Source organism: Macaca thibetana, chromosome 4, assembly GCF_024542745.1.
Source record: "Macaca thibetana thibetana isolate TM-01 chromosome 4, ASM2454274v1, whole genome shotgun sequence".
NCBI lineage: Eukaryota > Metazoa > Chordata > Mammalia > Primates > Cercopithecidae > Macaca > Macaca thibetana.
The window spans coordinates 77,420,265-77,446,043 of NC_065581.1; the positions used below are offsets into that span (position 1 = coordinate 77,420,265).

Below are 25,779 nucleotides of genomic sequence, written 5' to 3' on the forward strand. Positions count from 1 at the left end.
AAGGAATGGTACCAACTCCTCCTTGTATGTCTGGTAGAATTCGGCTGTGAATCTGTCTGGTCCTGGACTTTTTTTGGTTGGTAGGCTATTAATTATTCAGGCAACAACTTTTAAGTCTTTTGGTTGAAATAGTTGAACTCCAGACTTTAAGAAATGCATTTTATCTATAAATCATCCAGTCTTAGGTATTCTGTCCTAGCAAAACAAAATGAACTAAGACAATTAGGTTTGCTAAATGTCAGCTGGATCTTTAACTACAATGAAGTAGTTCTGATACCCTCTTGAGCTTAATTTCTTCTTTTTAGATTGAAAATGTATACAACTGCTGAAAATCAGATAATTTTATTTTGTTGTACACAATGTTATAATTTAGGCATTGGTTTACAATGGCTTACCTTATTTTCTTAAAAAGATTTATTTTTCTCTCAAACACATACTCTATCTGTGAGCCATCGATGCTTAACAAGCCACTCCTAAAACTTAGTGGTTAAGTCAACAACGTTCTTTATATAGCTCATCTGTAGGTCAGCATTTAGACTGGGCACAGCTCAGCAATTCTGGTCTTGTCTTGGCTCCCTCATAGGTCTATAGTCAGTTGCAGGTCAGGTGTGGATTGGATTTGCTGATCTTAGTTGGGCTATTTCATCAGTTATGGCTGATAGGCTTTGGTCTATCTGTCTCTTTTTTTTTTTTTTTAAGCGGAGTCTCGCTCTGTCGCCCGGGCTGGAGTGCAGTGGCCGGATATCAGCTCACTGCAAGCTCCGCCTCCCGGGTTTACGATTCTCCGGCCTCAGCCTCCCGAGTAGCTGGGACTACAGGCGCCCGCCGCCTCGCCCGGCTAGTTTTTTTTTTGTATTTTTTAGTAGAGACGGGGTTTCACCCTGTTAGCCAGGATGGTCTTGATCTCCTGACCTCGTGATCGGCCCGTCTCGGCCTCCCAAAGTGCTGGGATTACAGGCTTGAGCCACCACGCCCGGCCGGTCTATCTGTCTCTTTATCACCCTGTGGGCTAGCTCAAGCTTGTTCACCTGCTGGAAGCACAGGTTGTAAGGCCCTTGAAGCATAGGCTTGGAGTTGACATACTATCACTTCTGCTACAGTATGTTGGCCAAAATAAGTCAGAAAGTCAGCCCAAGTTGAAGAGAAGGACAAATAGCATCTCTTCATGGGAAAAGATGCATACTCATATTGCAGAAGGATGTGAATACAGGAAGATTTGGATTGTATCTATTGTTTAATCTTTTATATATGTTTGTACTGAAGAGTACAAACAAAGATAAAGGGAACCCATAAGTCCATCCTCTAACTACTGTTGAGTTTTTGTTGTATATACTGTAAGACTGTTTTATATACACTTTTAAACGTATATTGTTAATCAATTTATTTCAGTTTCTATTTGATTACAAGTCATATTTGTTTATTTCATATTTATTCTTTTATGAAGTGATCAAGTAGATTTCTATTTCGTTCTTAAAATTGCATGGTAGCATTTGTTGTAAATTTATAGTTCCAGATATCTAAAGCAAGCAGGACTTCAGCTAATAGGCAATTATTCTATTTTGTGATGAGAAGGCCCTGATTTAGTATTGAGTAGCAAGAAGAGTCAAAAGGTGTTTAGTCAACTGACAGTGCAGTTGCCTTTGAATTTGTTTGTATATCTTCTGTGACTGACTTAATAAACTGAGCTATTCATGGAATAGGACCCAGTGGAATTTTCTTATACTATGGTATATTCTTAATATTATTCACTTTTCAGGCTAAGTTTGACCATAAGCAGGTACCTATTTTTGATCATTAGCTTTAAGGTATTTACATTCTCAATGACTAAGCTTAAGCTATGTGGTAGAGTGATTTATTTTTGTTCCTGAATAAAATTTTAATACCACGAGAGTCATGTGCTTTCTTTGTAAAAAGTTCCAGCATCACAGAACTACATAGCATAATATAGTGAAAGTTCCCTTTCCCTACTGCCTCATTTTGAACTCCTTTCCTTAAGCCTTTTTCTATGCCTTTATATTTACATACATATGTGAATATATAGAATACTGCCATGTAAACAGATTTTGTGTGTGTAACATAAAAATATTGTGTTATAAACATTGTTTTGTAACTTACTTTGCAAATTATTTTCTATCCATTTAGTCAAGTATGTGAGTGTATAAAATGTACACACACAAATAATACAAATAAGAGCATGTTACAAATATTGTATAACTTGCTTTTCTTACCAGTATATTTTTGGTATATTTCTGTATCTATTCACATAGGCTTAGCTGGTTTTTATATTTATAAAACCAGATTTGTTTTATAGTCATAAAATTTCTTCACATGTACCTTCATATGTATCCTTTCCCTACTATGGAACAATGAGTTACTTGTAAATTCTGGTGATTTTAAACAATGCTGAAGAAAACATCTCTGCTTATATATATATGTGTCTGTAGAAGAAGAAAATTACGCCTGTGTTCTTTATTGTAAAAACTCTACAACCTGTATCTCTTAATCCCTTTCTCACTTTCTCTAAGGCCCATATATTCAGTTTAGCCCTGAATAATGCATGATTGATGAAGCCAGATGCTGTGTGTCTAAACTGCAGTTAATAAAAAGCTGTGGAAGGATAGGGAATCATTGCCACAGGTACTGCAGGGAGGCAAGACTCAATAAAGTAACTATTTGTTACTGAAATCTAAAAATGAAAACAGGAAATATTTGTCAGACATTTAACTTGGTAATTGTAAGAGTGAAAACCTTGTGTTTTTATTCACTTGTATATCAGAATTTGCCATTTTTTAATTAGAAGAGTTAATTTTTTAAGAGCAGTTTTAGGCTCACAGCAAAATTGAGAGAAAGACACAGAGATTTTCCACATACCTACTGACCTCAAACAAGCATAGCCTTCCCCATTGTCAACATCCCCATCAGAGTTGTACATTTTTTACAATTGATGACCTATGTTAACACATTGTCATCACTCAAAGTCCATGGTTTACATCAGTGTTCACTCTTAGTGTTGTACCTTCTATGGGTGGTATAATGACATGTATCTACCACTGTAATATCTTGCAGAGTATTTCCACTGTCCTAGAAATTTTCTGTGCTTCATCTGTTTGTCTCCCCTCACTTCAACCCCTGGCAACCACTGATATCTTTACTGTATCCATAGTTTTATCTTTTCCAGAATGTCATATAATTGGAATCATACAGTATGAAACCTTTTCAGATTGGCTTCCTTCACTTAATAATATGTATTTAAGGTTCCTCCGTGTCTTTTCATGGCTTGATAACTCATTTCTATTTAATGCTGAATAATACTCCATTGTTTGGAAGTAACACAGTTTATTCATTCACCTGCAGAAAAGTATCTTGGTTGCTTCTAAGTTTTGACAGTTATGAATAAAGTTGCTATAAACATCCATGTGCAGGTTTTTGTGTGCAAGTAAGTTTTCAACTTATTCATCTAGTAGTAATTGTTTTATAAATTTGGGAGCTCCAGTGTTAGGTGCATATTATTTAGGATTGTGATATTTTCCTGTTGGAGTAGTCCTTTTATCATTATGTAATATCCCTCTTTGACTTTTTAAATTTTTGTTGCTTTAAAGTCTGTTATGTCTGAGAATACCTACTCCTGCTTGCTTTGGTTTCCATTTGCATGTAATATCTTTTTCCATCCCTTTATGTTAAGTTTATGTGAGTCCTTATGTGGTAAGTAAGTCTCTTGAAGACAGACAGTAGATACTTGGTTGGTGGATTTTTATTTATTCTGTATCTTTTAAGTGGAGCATTTAAGCCATATACATTTAACATTAGCATTGAGATGTGAGGTACTGTTTTATTCATCATGTTGTTGCCTGAATACCTTTTTTTTTTTTTTTAAGTTCTCTTTTTTTTTTTATACCCTTGTGAGATTTATAATTTAGAGAGGTTCTATTTTGGTATATTTCAAGGTTTTGTTTCAAGATTTAGAACTCCTTTTAGAAGTTCTTGTGGTGCTGGCTTGGTAGTGGAGAATTCTTTCAGCATTTGTTTATCTGAAAAAACTTTATCTCTCCTCCATTTATGAAGGTTAGTTTTGCTGGATACAAAATTGTTGACTGATAATTATTTTGTTTAAGGAGGCTAAAGATAGGACCCCAATCCCTCTTGGCTTGTAGGGTTTCCACTGAGAAATCTTCTGTTAATCTGAGAGGTTTTCCTTTATAGGTTACCTGATGCTTTTGCCTCACAACTCTTCAGATTCTTTCCTTTGTCTCGACTTTAGATAACTTGATGACCATGTGCCTAGGAGATGATCTTTTTGCAATGAATTTCCCAGGTGTTCTTTGAGCTTTTTATATTTGAATGTCTAGATCTCTAGCAAGGACAGGGAAATTTTTCTCTATTATCCCCTCAAATAAGTTTTCTGAACTTTTAGATTTTTCTTCTTCCTCAGGAATACCAATTATTCTTAGGTTTGGTCGTTTAACATAATCTCAGACTTCTTGGAGGCTTTGTTCATTTTTCTTTGTCTTTCAGTTAATTCATAAGCCTTGTCTTTGAGCTCTGAAGTTCTTTCTTCTACTTGTTCTAGTCTGTTGTTGAAACCTTGCAGTGTATTTTTTGTTTCTCTATGTGTGTCTTTCATTTTCAGAACTTGTGGCTGTTTTTTTCTTTATGATATTTATTTATCTGTACACCTTTTCATCCATATCCTGTATTGGTTTTTTTTTAAAATTTTCTTTAAGTTGTTTTTTTTTTACCTTTTCTGGTACCTCCTTGAGTACCTTAATAATCAACCTTCTGAATTCCTTATTTGGCAATCAGAGATTTTTTCTTCATTTGAATCTATCATTGGAGAGCGAGTGTGATCTTTTTGGGGTGTTAAAGAACCTTGTTTTGCCATATTACCATAATTACTTTTCTGGTTCCTTCTCATTTTGGTAGACTGTTTCAGTGGAAAGATCTGGAACTCAAGGGCTGCTGTTCAGATTCTTTTCTCCCATGGGCCGATCCCTTGATGTGACGCTCTCCCCTTCACCTGGAGATGGGGCTTCTGGAGAGAGCTAGACTGCAGTGATTGTTACTGTATTTCTTGCTTTAGCCACCCAGCGGGGCTACTGGTCTCTGGGCTGATGCTGGGGAATGTCTGCAAAGAGTCCTGTGAGGTGATCTGTCTTCATATCTCCTAGCTGTGGATGCCAGCACCTGCTTCAGTATAGGTGGCAAGGGAGTTAAGTGTACTCTATGACAGTCCTTGGTTGTCATTTTGTTTAGTGTGCTGGTTTTTTCGAATGCTGGTTATGCCAGCAGTGAAGTTGTTATGTGGCCAGACTTAGAACCTCTGGTTAGCCAGGATGTTCTAGATGGTGGAATTAGCTGTTTTCTCCTTTTTGGAGCAGGATAATTCTGTTATGTCCTGAGTTTGTTGGCCTCTAGCCAGGAGCTGGTGCTTTTAAGAGAATGCCAGTTGTGGTAGTAGAAGGGGGATATAAGCTTGTTCTTCGTTGGCCAGGATGAGTACTTTCCTCAGGCAATGGATGGGGCCCTGGATGGGGCCTTAGAGTTCTCAAGAGTTTATGTATTTTGGCTTGGGCTACCAGGGTGGGTAGTGAAAACCCATCAGGTGGGGACAGGCCTAGGCAGGTCTGAGCTCAGACTCTCCTTAAGCAGGGCTTGCCGAGGACACTGTGGGTGATAGGGTGTGGTTCTCAGGCCAATAGATTTATGTTCCAGGGGCATTATGGCTGCCTCTGCTGTGTCATACTGGTCACCAGGGAAGCGGGGGAAGCCGGCAGTGACAGGCCTCACCCAGCTCCCATGCAGCCAGCAAGGCCAGTCTTACTCCTGCCATGCCCCACCAACAGCACACGTTTATATTCAGGCAGCTGGGGAACAGGAATAGATCTTGCCCCAGACTACAAGCCTTGCTGCTGAGAAAACAAGCAGGGCTCTCAGGCCTTGCCCTTTTCCATCTGCCTGCACCATCAGCTGTGGCTTCTGTGCTTTTATCTGCAAGTTGTATCTGCACTTCCTGTTTGCCCCCGGACTCTGCTCAGGAAAATTTGTACTCAGTTGAAAGTATTATGAAGTTCAGCTAGAAGCGTCTTTTAACTTATGCCCGCCCCTCCCTAATTCCACTGGCTACCTTCCCTAAGGACCCCCGTGAGATAAGTCAGGGATGGCTTTCTCTGGTTTGAGCTGGGGACTGGGAGTGCCTATAGGGCGCTTCCCGCTCCTTCTTCTACTTTGATATTTCACTTGGCTGCCTAAATCCATTTTAACTTCAGATGAGGTTAAATTCTTCTCCTGTGATCTGGATTTTTAGGTTCCCCAGTGGGGATGTCTGTTCCGGGGCAGACATTTTCCCCACTCACACCTTGGGAACTCACAGTTTTCCAGCTGTCTCATGGCATTTGCAGTGTCAGGCTACTTCTTTCAAAGGGTCAGTAAATTGTTTTGGTTTTCCTGGTAGGTTCCTGAGGTGGTTCTTGGAGGAAAAGTTCCCAGTGTGAGTCTCCACACACTGTTCTGTCTGTCCACATGGGAGCTACATGTTAGTTCTGTCTTGTATCCACCATTTTCTCCATGTTGGTAATTTAGATCTTTGTATTTCCTCTAGCTTTTAAAATTTTAGTAGTATAAAATTTTCTTTGCAGTATCATTTGAATTTTAAATGTGTTAATACATGTATTTAGAATCATGTCTGACACATAGTAAATACTTAATAAATGTTAATGGTGTTGTTAAAAGTTGTTGCTATTATTCTCATAAAAATCTCCAATGATTTATTTTAATATTAACTCTTAAACTAAGCTTTTATTCAGAATGTTGGGGCATGAGAACTAATTAGAAGAAGTATTCTAACTCAGTAGAGAGGTAGGGGTAAGGGTCTATAGAACATTAACAAGCAGGGTCAGCTGATATTTAGCTGGTTTCAGGGTTAGTCTAAAACTACCAACAGAGTAAACAGACAACCTATAGAAAGGGAGAAAATATTTGCAAACTATGCATCTGACAAAGGTCTAATATCCAGAATCTATGAGGAACTTAAACAAATTTACAAGCCAAAAACAACCCCAAGCAAGAAAGTGGGCAAAGGACATGAACAGACACTTTTCAGAAGAAAAACAATCATGTAGCCAACAGGCATATGAGAAAATGCTCAACATCGCACATCGTTAGAGAAATGCAAATCAAAACCACAATGAGATACCATCTTACACCAGTCAGAATAGCTATTATTAAAAAGTCAGAAATTAAGAGATGCTGGTGAAGTTCTGGAGAAAAGGGAACATTTATACACTGCTGGTGGAAATGTCAACTGGTTCAGCCATTGTGGAAAGCAGTTTTGTGTTTTCTCAAAGAACTTGAAAAAGAATTATCATTCAACCCAGCAATCCCATTATTTAATATACACCCAAAGGAATATAAATCATTTTACCATAAAGACACATGCACGTTTATGTTAATTGCAGCACTATTCACAATAGCAAAGACATAAAATCAACCTAAATGCCCATCAATGATAAACTGGGTAAAGAAAATGTAGTATATATATACACCATGGAAAACCATACAGCCATAAAAAAGGATGAGATCATGTCCTTTGCAGGAACATGGATGGAGCTGGAGGCCATTATCCTTAGCAAACTCACGCATGAACAGAAAATCAAATACCACATGTTCTCACTTATAAGTGGAAGGTAGACATTGAGTACACACAGAAAAGCGGACAACAGATATTGGGGGTGTGCTTAAGGGTGGAGGGTGGAAGGAGGGTGAGGATCAGAATAATACCTATCACTGAGGTTGGTGGATCGCTTGAACCAACGGTTCGAGACCAGGCTGGACAACATGGTGAGACCCCCATCTCTACAAAAAAAAAATACAAAAATTAGCCGGGCTTGGTGGTGTGCTCCTGTAGTGCCAGATTCTTGCGAGGCTGAGATGGGAAGATCACTTGAGCCTGGGAGGTGGAGGTTGCAAGTGAGCCGAGATTGCACCACTGCACTCCAGCCTGGGCGACAGGGTAAGACCCTGTCTTAAAAAACCCTCCAAAACCCCAAAACCCGAAAAACAAACTACCAATCACTTACTATGCTTATTACCTGGGTGATGAAATAATTTGTACACCAAGCCCCCCTGACATGCAGTTTACCTATATGGCAAACCTGCACATGTACCCTTGAATATAAAATAAAAATAAAAATAAGTTTTCTGAGGAATTGTTTTTGCAGTTTAGTAGCCATTGATGGGGTGGTTCAGATTTAGCAAGAGAGGTGGATAGAAACAGTTGCTGGGTCTATGGTCGTATGAGGGCCACTGTGGTACATTTTTAGTCTTTCTGGGACTCTTATAGATTATTTAGGATTATTTACAACATATTCTAATGTATTTGGGAGTGTATTTTATCATTTTAAATCAAGCCATAATCTTCCACTTTTTGGCTACAGCCCATTCCTAATGTGTTTCTCAGAATGTGTGCAAAGTCAAATATCTGGAAGTCAAATATTTACTTACATTTAATAAATAGATTTCCTTGCCAAGAGAGCTAAAATAAAATTCTGTTTAAACTTCACCTTTTATACACGGTTGTCAGTGATATAGTTTCCAACATTTTATATATACCTTTAATTTTTTCCCTTTTGAATTGATCAATTCAAGTGACTTAAATGCACTGAGCATCCAGCTGAGGTTAAAAATTTACTGTGTGCAACATAGCAAGTAATTTCGTACTTGCCTCCAATTTTACAATATTCTCTTTGCTGATAAGAGTGTTTTCACTTTTCTGTTGTTTACTTATAAAGTATTAAGGGCAAATAAGAATTCTAATAGTATAGGAACATTGCTGTACAGGCAGTGACATTAAAAATGCCAAAACTGAACACTTGACTAGCGGAAAGGGTGTTGAGCTTCCATTCTTATAGCTAGCTTACCTTCAGAATTTCAAATTTAGAATAAAAGGCATATAATAAGCCCTTTAGGAGTTTTCATCTACACTATATATGTAAGTGTGTGTTGAGCATAAGTTGAAAATGTGAAAATTTAGGTCTGCCTATACTTAGAGGCAGATAGGTGGAAAACACTAAACTCTTAAGGCCATTAGGTGTTTAGTAATTTTCATGTATATTTACTTTTTAAAGCTAGAAATAAAGTTGTAGGCTTATAAAAATTACAGTAGAGAAAATTTTCTCAGTGATATATAATAATTTAGAACATTTATTAATTTTATTAATGCCCTTTCAGCATCTCTCAGTGTTGAACTTGAATTTATGAATTCTAGCTAATTTATGTATCTCTAGCACTGAATATAGCTAGTGTATGAAGTGATTAGTATTGGACTACAAATCACAGTTTCTGGCTATATAAGTAAACTTGGAGTTCTTCATTTTTTGTGGTATTAATCCATGATTTAATATGAAGGAATTTATGTTCAAGAAAAATACAGATTTCTAATGGAGGAGTGATATACAGCAATGCACTGAGGCAGATGGTGGATGATAAGTATGTATAGATTCCACCTGCTTTATGGAATGTAAAACTTGATTAGTGTGTAAAAAATTAATTTCAGAAAATGGTAAGGAATTGCTGGGAATCTGTGAGAGAAAATTCTAGATTTAACACTTTGATCAATCTCAGGAAAAACAGCCATTATATAATCTTAGGTTATATTTTCTATTTTAAAACAAATATGGCAAGCATAACACCTCCCTTTTTAAAATACACAATTTTTGCAATTTTTCAAGACTTATGGAAAGGATCAAGCTTGATATATGTTTATATTTAATATTTCTGAAACCCATTTTGGGCAGATTTCTATCTACTATAACAGTGATTATGAGCTTGGACCACAGAGTGGCCACACTATCTGTAACCGATTTCTTTCATTTGTCTTTGCCTGTTTTCTCAAATGTAGCATTGGATAAATCTAGTATCAGTCACATTGAGTTGTAAGGATAAGAGGTGATACTTTAAAGGTGCTTAAACATGCCTAATATGTTGAAAGGGCTCACTAAATATTAGCCTTTCTCATTATTATTAATATATTGGAGTCTTTATTTCTCATCAAAGGTGACCTTTTCATCTAAGTGCTATTTATAATTTAAATCTCTGTTGGGTCTTTGTTAGTTGTCTGTCATCCTCACACTTGCCCTTCTGTGTTTTCTTCTGTAATTCATGGGCTGGAAACAAGTTAACTGTATTTTCTTCACCCCCTTGCCAGCTGACTTTCATTAGAGGGTGGGAGGAAGGTAGAAAGGAAGCTATTGTGGTGTTTGAGGCAGCTTTGGTAGTGGCAGTTGAGGAGACTGTGCTGTGCTGCAGTGACTGTTGTTCCACAGTGTAGATGGCAGTGATGTTGGTGGTAGGACATTTAATAGGGATGGCTCTGCTCAGCAGCAGCCAGTGGTGGTTCCAGCACTGATAGTGGCTCCTGTGAGCTGTTGGGTCCGGCTCGGAGATGGTAGCTGCTTCCTGGTTTGCATTGTTTGCATGCAATCATCCCTGGTTTGCATTGTTTCACCATTTGTTACCCTAGCCCTTCCAACATCTTTGTAACAGATTCCCTGAATTAAATTAAATTTTTCTGGAGAGGTTGCCCTTGAGAAGAGGGTGTTCATCAATGAAATCAACAGCTATCATTTAATGTTGGATATGCAATAAGGAATTTTGCAGTCTAATAAATATAGCATGTATTCCCTATATATCTTTCTTACCTGAACATAATTGTCTTTTGTTGTCAGTGTGTCCCAGTGACTTTTTCTGTCTCGTCTGCATTTAGGAAGTCAGTGGACACAGCTCATGCTTGGTGTCCAGTGGGAATTGTTGCTCCTCATGGGTAATATTGGACTTATGAAAACCGAGGGACTTACATTACCAAAAGCATGATGTGAAAAATATATTACATATATACTAATATTTCAATGATTTAAAGTCATCTACCCAATAGAAGCCACTATATTTCATTGATTCTAAGCTACCCCTTCCCCCCTTATATTTTAATCTCTCTGATACTGGATTGTGACTTAAAAACAATGGCATGTTGCAGTCATCTCATCCAGTGGCCAGTAGTTGATGTTATCTGCTTATGTACCAATATAAAAATCATAATGTAGCTTAGAATAAAATTCCAGAGACACCAGAGAAGGTGTCTCTTTTTACAAGTTGAAGACTTTTGACAAGGAGATGCTAAATGGTTGTGGTGAGATAGAAGGGTGGGGGAAGTGGGAAATCACAGTAGTTTAACAACCCTTGGAAGCAGGAGTCTAAAGTAGGCTGTGCCTAATTGCTGAGCTAGCTTGAGAGCCTAGCATCAATCTTTTAATTTTTTAATGACTTCATTTAAAAAAGCACTGCATCACTGATGTGCTTGGTGACACAGAAAATGAGATTCTCTGGAGAAATGTGGACACTGATGATTATATGTCAAAGAGTGAGAAGAATTACATTTGGATTTCTTCATGAATTTTAGGAATTGATTAAACCAACTTATTTTGCTTATGTTTTGTTTTTATGCCTGTGTCAGGGTGATAGATAATAAAAACCCATATCTAAGTAAGTCTACAATTTTTTCTTTCAATAACAATAAAATAAAAATTCTATAAAGTGTATCAGTTTAAGTAGCAGTTTCTTTCCCTAATGGTTCATACAATAATGATGCACTTTATTGAAATGTTTTTTCTGTCTCTGTATAATTCTTTTTGCTAGGTGATATTTTTTCCCTTTTAAACTCTATGTGCTGATGTAGAATGGCTTTAAAATATCGCCCTTTCATTCAGTGTTCAATTTTTTTTGTCAGTTTTCCAATTTCCCTTGTACAATTTATACCCTATAAACAAAGTTTATTCTATATGTGTAACTCTTTGCTATAGAAAATGCTTTGGAAAATATTTACCAAAGGAATTCAAATATATTAAACATGGAAGACAAACAATTGCCATTAAAATTGGTGATAGGAGAACTTTTCCTACACTATGAAATACTGCATACTAGAGAGTACAGTAAACAAACAAACGAACAAAAAACCGTAAGGGTAATTGCAAAGATTGAACAAGTTGTGTTATAAATGTGGCCAAATTTTAATGTGTTGTGTATTAAATATACTGATGCATATTATAGAGTATTAGTGTCATCAAAGCTTCTTTTTTTGTTTACATTAAATGAGACAGGGAAATGTAATGAAGTTAATTTGGAAATTTTGTAAGAAATATGAAGGTGCCTTATCATCTCATTACTTTTGTGATTTATATTTGCCAACTTGTTTTTTTTGTTTTTTGAGATGGAGTCTTGCTCTGTTGCCCAGGCTGGAGTGCAGTGGTGTGATCTCAGCTCACTGCAACCTCCATCTCCCAGGTTCAAGCGATTCTTATGTCTCAGACTCCCGAGTAGCTGGGATTATAGGTGTGTGCCACCATGCCCAGCTAATTTTTTTGTATTTTTAGTAGAGATTGGATTTCACCATATTGCCCAGACCAGTCTCGAACTCCTGACCTCAAGGTGATCTGCCCACCTCGGCCTCCAAAAGTGCTGGGATTAAAGACATGACCCACTGCACACAGCAAATATTTGCCAATTATTTTGAAAAGATTCCTAATTTATCTCATTATGCAAAAGAACTGGAAATGTGTGACTTGCCAGTTGATTATTGAAGAAAAAAATTGGACTGCATTTGAGTTTAAATGGGTCCAAGCCTTTATGTTTCAAGTTAATATTGCTGTTCGGTTAAAAATAACAGATGAGTTTTTTTTTAAATTTTTCAGTGTTACTCAGTGATAATAAGAAAACATTACCCTCTGAAGCAATAACAGTATAAAACATTTACGACCTTAAAATCATGTTTTATATGTAAAAGTATCTCAGTTTAAGAAGTCTCCTGGCCAGGCATAGTGGCTCACGCCTGTAATCCCAGCATTTTGGGAGGTCGAGGCTGACGGATCACCTGAGGTCAGGAGTTCAAGGCCAGCCTAGCCAACATGGCGAAACCCCATCTCTACTGAAGAATACAAAAATTAGCCAGGTGTGGTGGCGGGCACCTATAATCCCAGCTACTCAGGAGGCTGAGACAGGAGAATTGCATGAACGCGGGAGGTGGAGGTTGCAGTGAGCTGGGACCGTGCCAGTGCACTCCAGCCTTGGCAACAGAGCGAGACTCTGTCTCAGAAAAAAAAAAGTCTCCTGGTTACATGCAAGGTATTAGCTGATTATGACTTGATATAATTATATTTAGACTGTTGATTGGTCATTGTTTTTCATTTAGTGGTCGAGAGTGTCTAGCAAAATGCTGACTGGCATATGCAGATACTGAATTTACATCTTCATATATTCATGTCTCTCGATATTCAGAACTCAGTTAAATTTATCCAGGAAGATAAGGAGGTCATAAATAGAATACCAAATGTGGCTTTGCTTCTTTTACAGTTAGAGAGCTTTGTTAATATCCTCATTTTCTTTATTTGTACTAGCATTTCCAAATAGAATTTGTTTCACAAGGAAGTATCAATGTATAGTGTCTCTGTCAGGCCTTGCATTAGTCCTAGTTTCTCATAGTTGATTTTCAGTGACTTTTCAAATTTGGTATACTTTCTATTATATCATAACTTATTTTCCCAACCGTCTAATGGAGACTTGTTAAGGTAGGTCAACCTCATTTTTGTTTTTGAGTTTAATATTACAAATTTTGTTGAAATTTTTATTTTGAAGTAATTCAAACAAAAAGATTGCAAAAATAGTATGAAGAATTCACATGTACTTTTCACTCAGCATTCCCCCATGTTAACCTCATAAATAACCACAGTAATATTGATAAATATCAGGACATTAGCATGGATACAATACTATTAACTGCTCTATTCACTTAATTCCATTTTCATTAATTGCCCCACCAATGTCCTTTCTTTGGACTGAGATTCTATCCAGAGTCTTCATTTATTGTTCTTTCTCCTAAGTTTCCTTTATTCTGGGGAAGATAGTTCCTTGTCCTTTTTGTCTGTCATGGTCACCACATTTGGTCAGCTCTTTTGTAGACTGCTCCTCAAATTGGGTTTGTTTGATGTTTCCTCGTGATTAAACTCAAGTTATGTCTTTTTGGCAAGAATATTGTCGAAGTGATAGAGTGTCCATTTCAATGCTTCATATGAGATGACGTGGTGTTGTGCCCAGCTTACTTATTTTCACTCTTCTGTTATGAGTATGTACCCCACTGCTAAGAATGCCAGCTTTTTGCCTTCGTACATCTAATTATATTTATTTTTCAAGATTTGCCTTTTTAAAATGGTTTTCTCTATTTGCTCTACTTCATTTGATCTCTCACTTCTTTGCCTTCCATTTGCCATAATACTCAGTAAAACTTTGTCATACTTATGGCTTGAAAGTCTATGTTATGTTGTGGGAGCCTCACCCACTGTTGCTCCCAGGAGACCTCTTTGGTTTATTCCCTTGGGACATTGAGACTTTTGTACCAATTTATTTTGTCCAAACATGCTCTCAATAATCATATGGGTTCAGTACTACCAAAGTTTGGCACTTAATTATTATTTTATTTATTGAAAGTTAATTTTATCTTCTAATTAGATGGTATCTTCTTGCCATCATGGACAATTCTACAGATTTTTTTTTTTTTGATTACTTGGAGAGAGAAACAAGTATTTTTAATAGTATGTGGATTTAATCTGTTAAATCCACATACTATTTAATAGTATGTTGATATAGACTGTTAATCATTAGATTTTTTTCAATAATTTAAGGTGAAGAGGGGAGGAAAAGATTGGGTACAGCTGTGCTTAGGGAATAATTTAAAAGTGATTTCTAGAAGAAAGTACACTTAGTTTTCTTGTTCATGTATTCTTTCTTATCTCTAGCATTAGTGCTGAAAGTAACTATTGGTATAGAAGTGAAAATTATCAAAAAAAAAAGACTGATTAATAACCTCAAAGCTGAAAGGAGATTACTAATTCAGAAAATGACAGTTGTAAAATAGAAATCCGATATTAGTTTATAGTTGATTATCAGTTTTATACAGAAAATGATAATAGTGATAAGAATAGCTCTTCTTCATAGCCTTAATGGCTCTGCCATTGAATTACTTCAAATTGTGATGATGTTTTCTTCCTAAGAGCTGATTAATTTAATGTGTTCATGTTTTTGTTCCAATAATGGTCCTAAGATTACAGGTGGAATACTGGGACACAAAAATAATATAATATTTTGTCAGAGACTACCAAACTCATTAGATGCGGAGACAAAGCCACAACTGGGTTTCTGATTGGGTGGATTTACCCCCCTCCTACCTTTCCCCATTAGACTGAATTTTAACAAACCAGATAGGCTTTCTCAGGTATGGAGATTTCGAATATGCTGTTAGAATCAGACAGCATGAGCTAACATATTTTAGAAATATACTTGACTTCATTTTAAAAAGAGAACATTTATGTTTTCTCACTATTTCACGTGTAATGCAATATAAATAAAGCCCTATCCGAGTTTCATGTTTGTGGGGAAACTAGCATTACTGCAGATTAGTGACAGGGCAGAGAAATGACCTTATTATCTCTGTAATGGTAATAGTGTGCTTCACAGGGGAGCTTGTGTTGTTAAGAGTGAGTTGTTATTTTCTTGCAGATGCTTTCTGCACAAGTTATTAATATATTAAATCAGAAGGATTGGAAAGTGCTGTCTAGGGACTTAGGAATATAATTTATAAATTTCAGTATTCACCTTTACTTGAAATATCATGTAAATCTGATTTTGTAGATGTATACACAAGCATAAACATGATTTCACACGTCAATTTCTTTGCACATACCTTTTCTTTCTTTATGGAATATCCTATTTTTCCTGTGTCAAGTACCTCTGTCTCTAAGACCCACAGCAGTTGTATCCTCCGTGATGAAACCTTCTATCCCTGTAACCAAGTTGTTGCTTCCCTTTAGATTCCCAGAGCAGTTTGTTCCCATTGCTATATTATGTTTTTATTTGTTGGCTGATAAATCTCTTTCCATCTTTGTAACTCACAGTCGAGTGTGTGCTTCTCAATGGCAATTCAGTTTTTCAGTTCATATTCCAGTATCTTGCATGATGCCTGCATATATTGAATATGTAGCAACTATTAAATGAAAAATGTATATTAAACTTGGTATAATTAATATATATATATTATTTAGACACCTCACCTCTTCCAAAAATGTGTTTAAGATGGATTATAAGCAATATAGCAAATTAGAAGAAAACTGAAAGAAAAAAGTAGGATGGGAAATAGAATGGGGCCAAGGATGAGCAAATTCACACCATGAATCTCTTAAGTGAATGTGTAGTGTGAATGAGAATATGCATTAAAAAAATCTATCCTGTTTGATAATTGCATTTTTACAATTTTGGCCTTGAAAAGATTTCTTGTTTTTCTGAGTTGTTCATTTTGTCACTATTTATCTGATGCTGAAGTGTTTATCTGAGGAATGCTTATTAGTTCTAAGATTCTAATGTAATCAGCATATGGTGAAATGGAGTGACATCAGTTCGTCCCACTTCTGTGAAAATAGGAATCTGTAATATGACTGTGTGTGGTGCTCTTTAGCTTCTGAAGATTTGTGCTCTAACTCCTGTCACCTGCTCTCTTTTACAAAGCACATAGCCGTGGGGTAGGAATGCAAGAAAGCTAACTTGAAATAACAGTCTTTTCCTGGAATAAATATGTTTTAAAATAAATTTGACTAAGAAGTACCTATGAATTCTAGCTTGCTCTCCAGGTGACTTGTTTGCCAAATTTAAATAAATTGACATATTTAAATGAATTCTTATTCTGTTCTCAGGATAACATTTAAGCAAATCTAAGAAGAGGTTTTTTTTTTTTTTTCTTATTCTCAGTATGGTGTTTTTAAAATAGAGAATAAAACTTGGTTTGTTTTGTTGTTCCTTAGTTAATTGTTAAAATAATGAGGCCTTATTATTTGGGGTAATTTATTTAAGACAATAGAGCAATTAATCACTCACTGGCAACCTGACAAAGGAAGTGGGCCAAGATGCCAACCCATTTCTTGTGGTCTGCCAGCCCTTAAGAGTCGTGTGTTCCAGGGATTTGCTAATTGCCAGCTGGCAACTGATTTACAAGGCGGGAAAGACAGGACTCTTGAATCATGGCCACTTATGAGTAAGATGCAGTGTGTACTGGCTTTCAGCCTTGTCTACTGGCATTCAGATGTTGCTGCCAGGGGAGAGACTTGATGATGACGAGGAGCCTATGTGCTATCTTTGGTGTGTTTGTCCTATGTCATCAGCATTGTTCTTGACCCTCACTTTGGTTTAACAATTAAGACCTGCTAAGTAGAATATACTACTCCAGTGGTAATGTGTGTCTCCCTGTCTGTTTATTTGTCTACCTGCCTGTCCATTCATCTATCCATCTGTCCATCCATTCATCCATCCATCCATCCATCCATCCATCCATCCATCCATCCGTCTATCCATCTGTCCATGCAATGAATACTGGGGTTAAGCCATCAATGAATGGGCTGGAATTAACCTCTGAAAGCACTGTTTACAATTGGGGCTGGCAATCTTTTTCTGTAAACAAACAGATAATACATATTTTAGGTTTGTGGACCATACTGTCTCTGTTGGAACTAGTCAGCTCTGCTGTTGTAGGGTAGAAACAGCTGTAGACACTGTGTAAATCAATGGCATGGTTGTGAGCCAATGAAATGCTGTTTCCAAAAAAATCAGCTTGCAGCTATAGTTAGCCCACCCCTCAATTAGACAGTGGAAGTATCTGACTCAACATAGTTTGGGAGCTACACAAAAACTTTTAAAGAAGTTCTTTAATACTTATAAGTTTTCTAACACTGCTTTATGTTCCAGGTTTGTTAGCTTAATTATTGTCTGTTTCGGGATTTATCTAAAAAATGTAATTTTATAGATTTTACTGTTTTCTTTTTTATTTAAGTATGTTAATCATTTAAATGATATTCACCTCTTTCTGACACTGGTTATATAAATGTCATTGGATTGGAAATCTATAAAAAAACAAGGAATAAAATTCACCGCTGTATCACCCATAAAGCACCATTACATTTAATAGTTTTTACTTATAAACATGATTTTAAAAACTACTTTGACGTGGAAGTATGGTCAAGATACATTGATGAGTGAAAAAAATGCAGATTGTAGAAGAGTTCTGAACAGTATATATGATGTGATTCTATTTGTGAAAAGAAAAAAGATTATGTATGTGTACACTAGCATATGGTAAATATCTGAGTAGATATGGAATCAGTTCTTAGTTTTCAAGCAAATGAAATCAACTCTCCAGTATAAGCAGAAGGAAATTTATTGAAGGTTAAATAAATAACTCGCAGATTTCTGGAATCCCCAAGAATCAGGTTTAGAGGCCATATATTTAGAAGCAATACCCCAAATAACTGGTTCTGCAAAGAGGCCCTGGCAACTGTCAGTCTGAATCCGTGATACCACTAAGCCTAGATGCTGGATTTTCCTCCACTGTTACCAGTATTCCAGAATGAATTCTAGACAGTTACTGCTCTTCTGTGTCATCAGCTTCCAATTCAGAGTCTGCTGTGGATGCGTTGGATTGCCAGAGCCCATGTTTTGTGCCCTGGCTGCAGAGGAACCTTAGCGGGGAGGCATGTGGAATTCACTTCTGTAGTGGACAAAGGGCCCTGCCTCCTAAGGTAGAGGATTTACCAAATGTAGGAAGAGGATTCAGAATCTTGGATGCCAGAAAGAATGAGAGCTGTCTACAGCAGACACCTGGGAAATTGTTAGCATTGGTTACTTCTGGATGGTGGAGTTGGAAGGGCTAACTGGGAGCCTTCCAGAGGGAGGCTTTTACTTTAATTTTACTCTTCTGTCCTTTTTGAATATATATATAAAATAAAAAAGTCCATGGGGAAAATGAACAAAAGGGAACAACAGTTTTTTCCAGCATTTCCACTGATAGTATTTTCACATAAGAACTCAAGAATGGCTAGGCGCGGTGGCTCACACCTGTAATCCCAGCATTTTGGGAGCCTTGGGGGTGGATCACCTGAGGTCAGGAGTTCTAGATCAGCCTGGACAACATGGTGAAACCCTGTCTCTACTAAAAATACAAACATTAGCAGAGTGTGGTGGTGCATGCCTGTAATCCCAGCTACTTGGGAGTCTGAGAATCACTTGAACCCAGGAGGCAGAGGTTGCAGTGAGCTAAGATTGCGCCACTCCACTCCAGCCTGGGCGACAGAGTGAGACTCTGTCTCAAAAAAAAAAAAAAAAAAAAGCCCGGGCGCGGTGACTCACGCCTGTAATCCCAGCACTTTGGGAGCCCGAGGTGGGTGGATCATTTGAGGTCAGGAGTTCAAGACCAGCCTGGCCAACACAGTGAAACCCCATCTCTACTAAAAATACAAAAATTAGCCTGGGGGTAGTGGTGTGCACCTGTAATCCCAGCTACTTGGGAGGCTGAGGCAGGAGAATCACTTGAGCCTGGGAGGCAGAGGTTGCAGATCACGCCACCACACTCCAGTCTGGGTGACAGAGTGAGATCCTGTCTCAAACAAACAAACAAACAAAAACAAAACAAAAAACTAAAGAAACCTTCTCAGCATAACTGTGCAGTTTCATCAACTTCATACTCAATTTTATTTTGAAATTCCATTTATAATTTTCTCCCAGATTCAGTCATCTCTATATTGCATGTACTTGGTTGGGCAGAGAAGTCATAAAATGGTTTTCTCTCAGATACCAGTGGCTTCTTTTTGGCTTGGTAGAGCTGATTTAGTTTATCTTTTTAAGGTCTACAGTATTCAGTTTTGAAAATTAAGGTGTTGTCAGCGGCTGTGATTGATGAAGTGTTCATAGATATAAGGTGAAAAACTACAATCTACTTTAAAATTTGACCCTATTATTTTTTCCCCAAACCCCCATAAATTTGCTACTTTTTAGAAAATTGATCTGAGAACTTAATTCAACTTAATAAAGTTTTATCACAGGTAATAACAATTTTTAAGAACAATTTTAGATTTACAGAAAAAGTATGAACATAGTACAGAGTTCTTAAATACCACACACCCTGTTTGCCCTATTATTAACATCTTACATACATGTAGGATACAATTATTATAGTTAATAGACCAATATTGATACATTCTTACTGACTAAAGTTCCTTCTTTATTAAGATTTTTTTAGTTTCTAAAGTTTATTTTTTTGTTCCAAGATAGCTGCTGCATTTTATACATTTATATTGCATTTATTCATCTGTGCAGTAATGTCATAGAGCCATATCGTAAATGCTGTTTCTGTTTTAAGTAATATAGAATTTAGAGAAACAATAAATAAAATAAAGCTTTGCTACAATGAGCTTCATAAATTATTTTATGCACAAGTGTCACCTCAGAAAAAATAACTGTTTTTTTTTTTTTTTTTTTTTTCCTGTTCTGTATTTAGCGGAACAGGTTCCTATAGAACCATACAACATCCCATTGTCCCAGGCCGAAGTCATACAGGAAGGGAGTGATGTTACTCTTGTTGCCTGGGGCACTCAGGTGAGTAGCATTGATCCCAACTGTTAAAACCTATGTTGTGCTTGGAAGCTCTCATTTTAAATCCTGATACATGAAAAATTGAAGACAATGTTTTCTTTATATTTCAGATTAAATCTGGTGCTACTGATGCTAATTTCTTTTTTCCCTCAACTTTATTGATGTGTAATTGACAAATGAAATTATATATATTCAAGGTATATATGTGATGATTTGATATATGCATACCTTGTGAAATGATTACCATAATCAAATTAATTAATGGATCCATCACCACACATAGTTACTATTTTGTGTGTGGGGGTGGGGGTGAGGACACTTCAGATCTATTGTTTGCGTTAGTCACTGTGCTGTATATTAGATCCTGAGAACTTCCTCATCTTATAACTGAAAGTCTGTGGTACTGATTTCTGAGTGAAGGTGAGATGTCTGTATATATTAAAATGTATACACATGTGGTGGCCATAAATATGTTACAACGATGTATTAATTAAAAACACATTTCTTTTGAAATATGTGTATACCCACATTACTTTTGCTGCAAATGGCTATAATCTTTTTCATTACATTTCCTGCCATCTCTCATGATTACTTTGCTGGCCATGTGTACCCATCCACTGGTCCAGACTCAAAATTCCATATCTGTCTTTTTTTCCAGTGACCCTCTCTACTGATCCACTTCATTTTCCCCCAGGCTTGTTGTCACTTTGCTCTACCTCCCAACTTTTTCTCTGGCCATAAACTCCTATCTCTTCCACTTTTCTTCTCTCTCCTTCTTTTAAAGATATGGTCAGTTTTTATTTTTCTGCATAAAGGAAATCCTTATTTTAGGAAATTTAGGGCAACACAATATAAAGAAGATAACAAGAATGGTTTTCAATATCAAAAGCTCCTACTCTCCTCTCCGTTTGATTTTTGGCATGGAGAGCTGCAGTCCTCATGGTTTCTCACCTTCAGTGGGGTAACTCTGCTGCTTGGTGAGTTGTATCCCATTGACAGTGTCCTTAGTGGGTGTGGCAAACCTCTTTGCTGTCCTTCTGTCCACTTTTTAATCCACATCTCTGTTACTGTCAGCTCATGACCTTACCTCTCTTTTTAATGGGTAAGTTAGGGTGTATTAGGTATTAACTCACATAGCTTGCTCTTCCTTTTGCTTCAGATTCTTTCCTTCTTCCCTTTGTCTTGAAGAAGAGGTGTCTGGTTTACATAACAACCTCTGCAAATCGGTTTCAGACTGTGTTCCATTTTACCTTCCTTCTCCAAGACTGTAGTCTATTAGCTAGTCCCTCTCTCCTGCATCTTCAATTTTCCATTTCTTGTTGCTCTTATTTAAAAAGTATGTCTCTCTTCACTATTTAAAGAATTATTTTCCCCTTAAATCCCTTTACACCTCCCTCCTTTTAACGCTGAACTTGAACAACTGTTTTCTATTGTCTATATTTAATTTCTTAACTTCGTTATATTCTTGTACCTGTGAGTTCCATTCCCACTAATTTACTGTTTTTGTCAACATTACTGATCTTCTAGTTGTTTAAATTCAGCTCTTATTCCTGCTATGGTATATGATACTGGCTGCTATCCCTGTGAAATCTTCCTCTTAAGCTTCTGCAGTACACTGTCTCCTGGTTTTCTTTCTAGCTCTTTAACTGTTCTTTTTATCTCCTTTTTTTCTTTCCTTCCCTCCTTTTTCCCTCCCTCCCTCACTCCTTCCCTCTCTTTCTTCCTTCCTTTCCTCTTGGGCCATTTTTTCCTTAAATGTTCGTGATTTTTGCCCTTTACTTCTCCCTCTACATGCTTTCTACCTATTCGTTTGACTTCATTTACCTTCTGTGTGCCATCTTTGTAATCAGTGTCTGTGGTACTGACTTCTCTCTCTAAGCACCTCTTTCTGTTTTCTAGATATCTGTACTTAACTATTTTTGCAGAATATGGGATTCAACATATTTAAAACAAATTTATGAATTCTTCATGCAGATCAATTCCTGAGACTTTAAATACTATCTCTAATAGTGATGTCAGCATTCAACTAGTTTTTGAAGCTGGAACCTTTGTAGTCATTCTCTGCATATTTTTCTCTTTGTTTCAGGTTCATGTGATCCGGGAGGTAGCTTCCATGGCAAAAGAAAAGCTTGGAGTATCTTGTGAAGTCATTGATCTGAGGACTATAATACCTTGGGATGTGGACACAGTTTGTAAGGTATGAATATAATGGTGATAGAATGTCATTTCCCTGAAACCTTTGGTCAAATATGTTGTATATTTGCAAATCATTCTTTTGAAATTGTGAGCTACGTGAGCATTTTCAATTGATTTAAAAGTTTTAAATTTGCAGCATGAAAGAAAGTTGTATAAACAGCTTCATGCTCAAGGAAACAAATCGCTATAGAATTTATTTTTCCTCCTGTAGTTTTCTCTGTTTAAAATACTACAAAACGGGGTCCTTTATGCAGTCACCTTGGGTTAAGTTGTGTGAGTCATGGAGGATATCAAGGATGCCGAAGGCACCTGTGTTTTTGACTTCTTATTAGTTATGGTTCAATTAGCTAGGTTTAATTTAGTCAGGTAAGTTAAGTGATTTGGCTGAATTTTCATTTATCTTCTCTCCAAAAGTAATGGGGATGGAATTTTTTTTTTTTAAATAACTCTGTATATAGTCTTAATACTGTGGGTTACAGTCTAAGGGTTGTGTGGAGATTCTGGCTGCTCTAATGTACAGTTTCTATCTAAGTAGTCTCATGACCTTTGGCCTGATTACATTGGTCTTCTTTTTACTATTAAGATTTACATAGCTAGTTCCCTCTTAAGAATATAGTTTAGTTCTCATTTACCTCTTTATATCCAGTGTCTTTCACACCAATGTCAAGATAATTTAAGAAGCATCTATTTTCATATTGATACAAAGAAGGTTAAGCACTCTTTTTGTAATAGTCTTATCAATTAAGACTAGCTACATGTATTGTAAATTATATGTACCTAGTCTTAATAGATAAGTACAATAGATATATGTACGATTAATAGATACACGTACAATTACATGTAAAATTGTGGGAAACAATGACATGTATTATTTTTTCTTGATTTACTGCTATAGTCGTAAGACACAGGGCATTTTATATTTACCACTTTTAAGAGCTTTGGCATTCTCATAGCTTTTACAGGCTATTTCTTGGATTAGTTACATGAAAATAGCATGCAGATACTACTGCTGTAAAAGTGTAGCCTGGGATGTTTTTAGGTGAAGATGTTTTATAATTTAGTAGAAGATGTAAGATTTGTTATAGTAACAAAGTTCCGAAGACTCACTTGACACCATCTAAACACTTGACATGCTTACAAATGGTTTCAACAATATCCTGAGCCATTCTATTTGTAGTTGCTGTAATTAAGAGCAATATTTCAGACTGAGTTATTCATAGCTTCATGAAAATAATTTAATGCTTTTTGCAGGCATTTTCAAATCAAGTCAGATACCGGGTTTTCTTTCAAATAGCCAAATGTTCCAAATTATAGTTAAACTAGAGTTGGCTTCTTGTTTACAACATGTATCCACTACTTATCCTGGGGTTTGTATTTTTAGTGTAGATGGTGGTTTTACATGGGGATATGATGTTTTATCATGGTGCAGTGTGGGGGGCATTTACATATGGTCAGAGCAAGCACTTTTAGAACTTTATTTACATATATATATATAACCTTAACATTCAAAAAGCATTTTTGTAGCAGCTTATGGTAAAGCACAAGTATACTAATACTTCATTTTGGCAACTGTGGAAGCAAAGAGAGGAGGGGAAGAAAGAAGGGTGAAGTTGTTTATATTTACATCGATATCGGTTTGCTTTTGCATCACTGTATTAAATCTACTGGTTGCATCTTTGTCTTATCCTAGAATGCAGATCCATTTTCCTTAGGGCTCTATCCTACTGGGAAAGATGAAAGAGGAGACAAGTGATCTCTACTGAATGAGAAAGTGATGCATCAGACCTCTGACTTATTAGCATCATTATTTTGTTTTGTTTTGGGATGCTTTCATCCGGTTGTGACAGTGAAAGCCAGCTTCTTGATTGCTTTGGATCTATTGGAGACTTTCTTCATTGCTGATGATGGTACCTCTCCTGTTTTCTTTTGATGTATCAAAAGAGGTAAAATTTTGGTACTTAGCTTTTTCCTCCTAGGATTTAGAGATGATTTTAAAGAAGAGGGCCCTATAACCAAATATTTATATTGAAAATGAGGGATTTTTTTCCCCCAGAGTGAAGCTTTTTAAATTCATCTTGATAAATTCTATAGTAACCAAAATTTGTGTTACAATCTCTTTTAATTAGCTGTGTTTTATCAGTTGTTTTTGTCTTATGACTCATTAGATCCCTCAGTTTTATTCATTATGTGTCAGCTAAACCCCAATATATATCTTTTGGAATGCCTAATTGAGAAAAGAAAGCATATTAAAAGCAAAAATGATTTGTTGAACACATACATTAACATACTCTACACACTAAAATGACTCTGGGACACTTGAGGAATTCATACTTCTTGCTTAATCCTTGATGCATGGTTTGGAAGTTATAAAACAACATAAATAGTTACTCAGGGATAGAGAAAGGAGCAGAGTCTTTGATTGTTGCTCAAGGGAGTTACAAAATTAGAGACTTAAATGGGCCTAGAAACCACAGCTAGTTTTTCCACTCAGTGCTGACCCTGATATTAAAAAGCTCAGCTGGAGACTTCTGAAAAGCACAGTAGAAAATTCTTGAGTTTAGAGGTGCTTAAGAGACAGATACCTGACCCTGATATTAAAAAGCTCAGCTGGAGACTTCTGAAAAGCACAGTAGAAAATTCTTGAGTTTAGAGGTGCTTAAGAGACAGATACCTACCCTGTGCCATGGGGGGGGGGGGGGGGGGGGGGGGTGTGTGTGTGTGTGTGTGTGTGTGTGTGTGTGTGTGTGTGTGTGTGTGTGTGTGTGTGTGTGTGTGTGTGTGTGTGTGTGTGTGTGTGTGTGTGTGTGTGTAAAAGTGGATTGGCTTAAGAGAATCAGCTGTGTGAGTTCAAAGCCCTGAAATGAATGGCACATTGAAACTGATGACCTATAACTGCTTTTTAGTTGGCTACACTTGCTATTTGGTCTCAACCAGGTGTGTAGAATCCAGGTGTATAGAACTCATTTTGTGGGGCTGTAGTGACAAAATTGAAATTTTGAGGGGATTTAGACACATACTTTAACTTTCTCTCAAAATATTTGCCAAATTCTAAAGGTGTAAATGGTGAAAGGTAAGTAGAAA

At 36.7% G+C, this 25,779-nt stretch overlaps 2 protein-coding genes across 9 annotated transcripts in view; one reads left to right on the plus strand and one right to left on the minus strand.

Moving 5' to 3' along the window:
* HMGN3 (high mobility group nucleosomal binding domain 3) overlaps window positions 1-25,779 on the minus strand; it is a 1,231,743-nt gene that overhangs the window by 999,943 nt on the left and 206,021 nt on the right. Inside the window, exon 1 of one of the 4 annotated variants that reach the window (XM_050789661.1) lies at window positions 15,249-15,252. The exons of the other annotated variants lie outside the window; for them this stretch is intronic. The gene's annotated coding sequence lies outside the window, so the exon portion shown is untranslated. Of the gene's footprint in view, window positions 1-15,248; window positions 15,253-25,779 lie in introns of those variants that run through there. 4 annotated transcript variants of the gene reach the window in all.
* Window positions 1-25,779, plus strand: part of BCKDHB (branched chain keto acid dehydrogenase E1 subunit beta) — a 245,436-nt gene that overhangs the window by 72,311 nt on the left and 147,346 nt on the right. For all 5 annotated transcript variants that reach the window (XM_050789636.1, XM_050789639.1, XM_050789635.1 and 2 more), the window contains 2 exons: window positions 20,408-20,505; window positions 22,589-22,699. In XM_050789636.1, coding sequence (XP_050645593.1) covers window positions 20,408-20,505; window positions 22,589-22,699 — 209 coding nt within the window. The remainder of the gene's footprint in view (window positions 1-20,407; window positions 20,506-22,588; window positions 22,700-25,779) is intronic.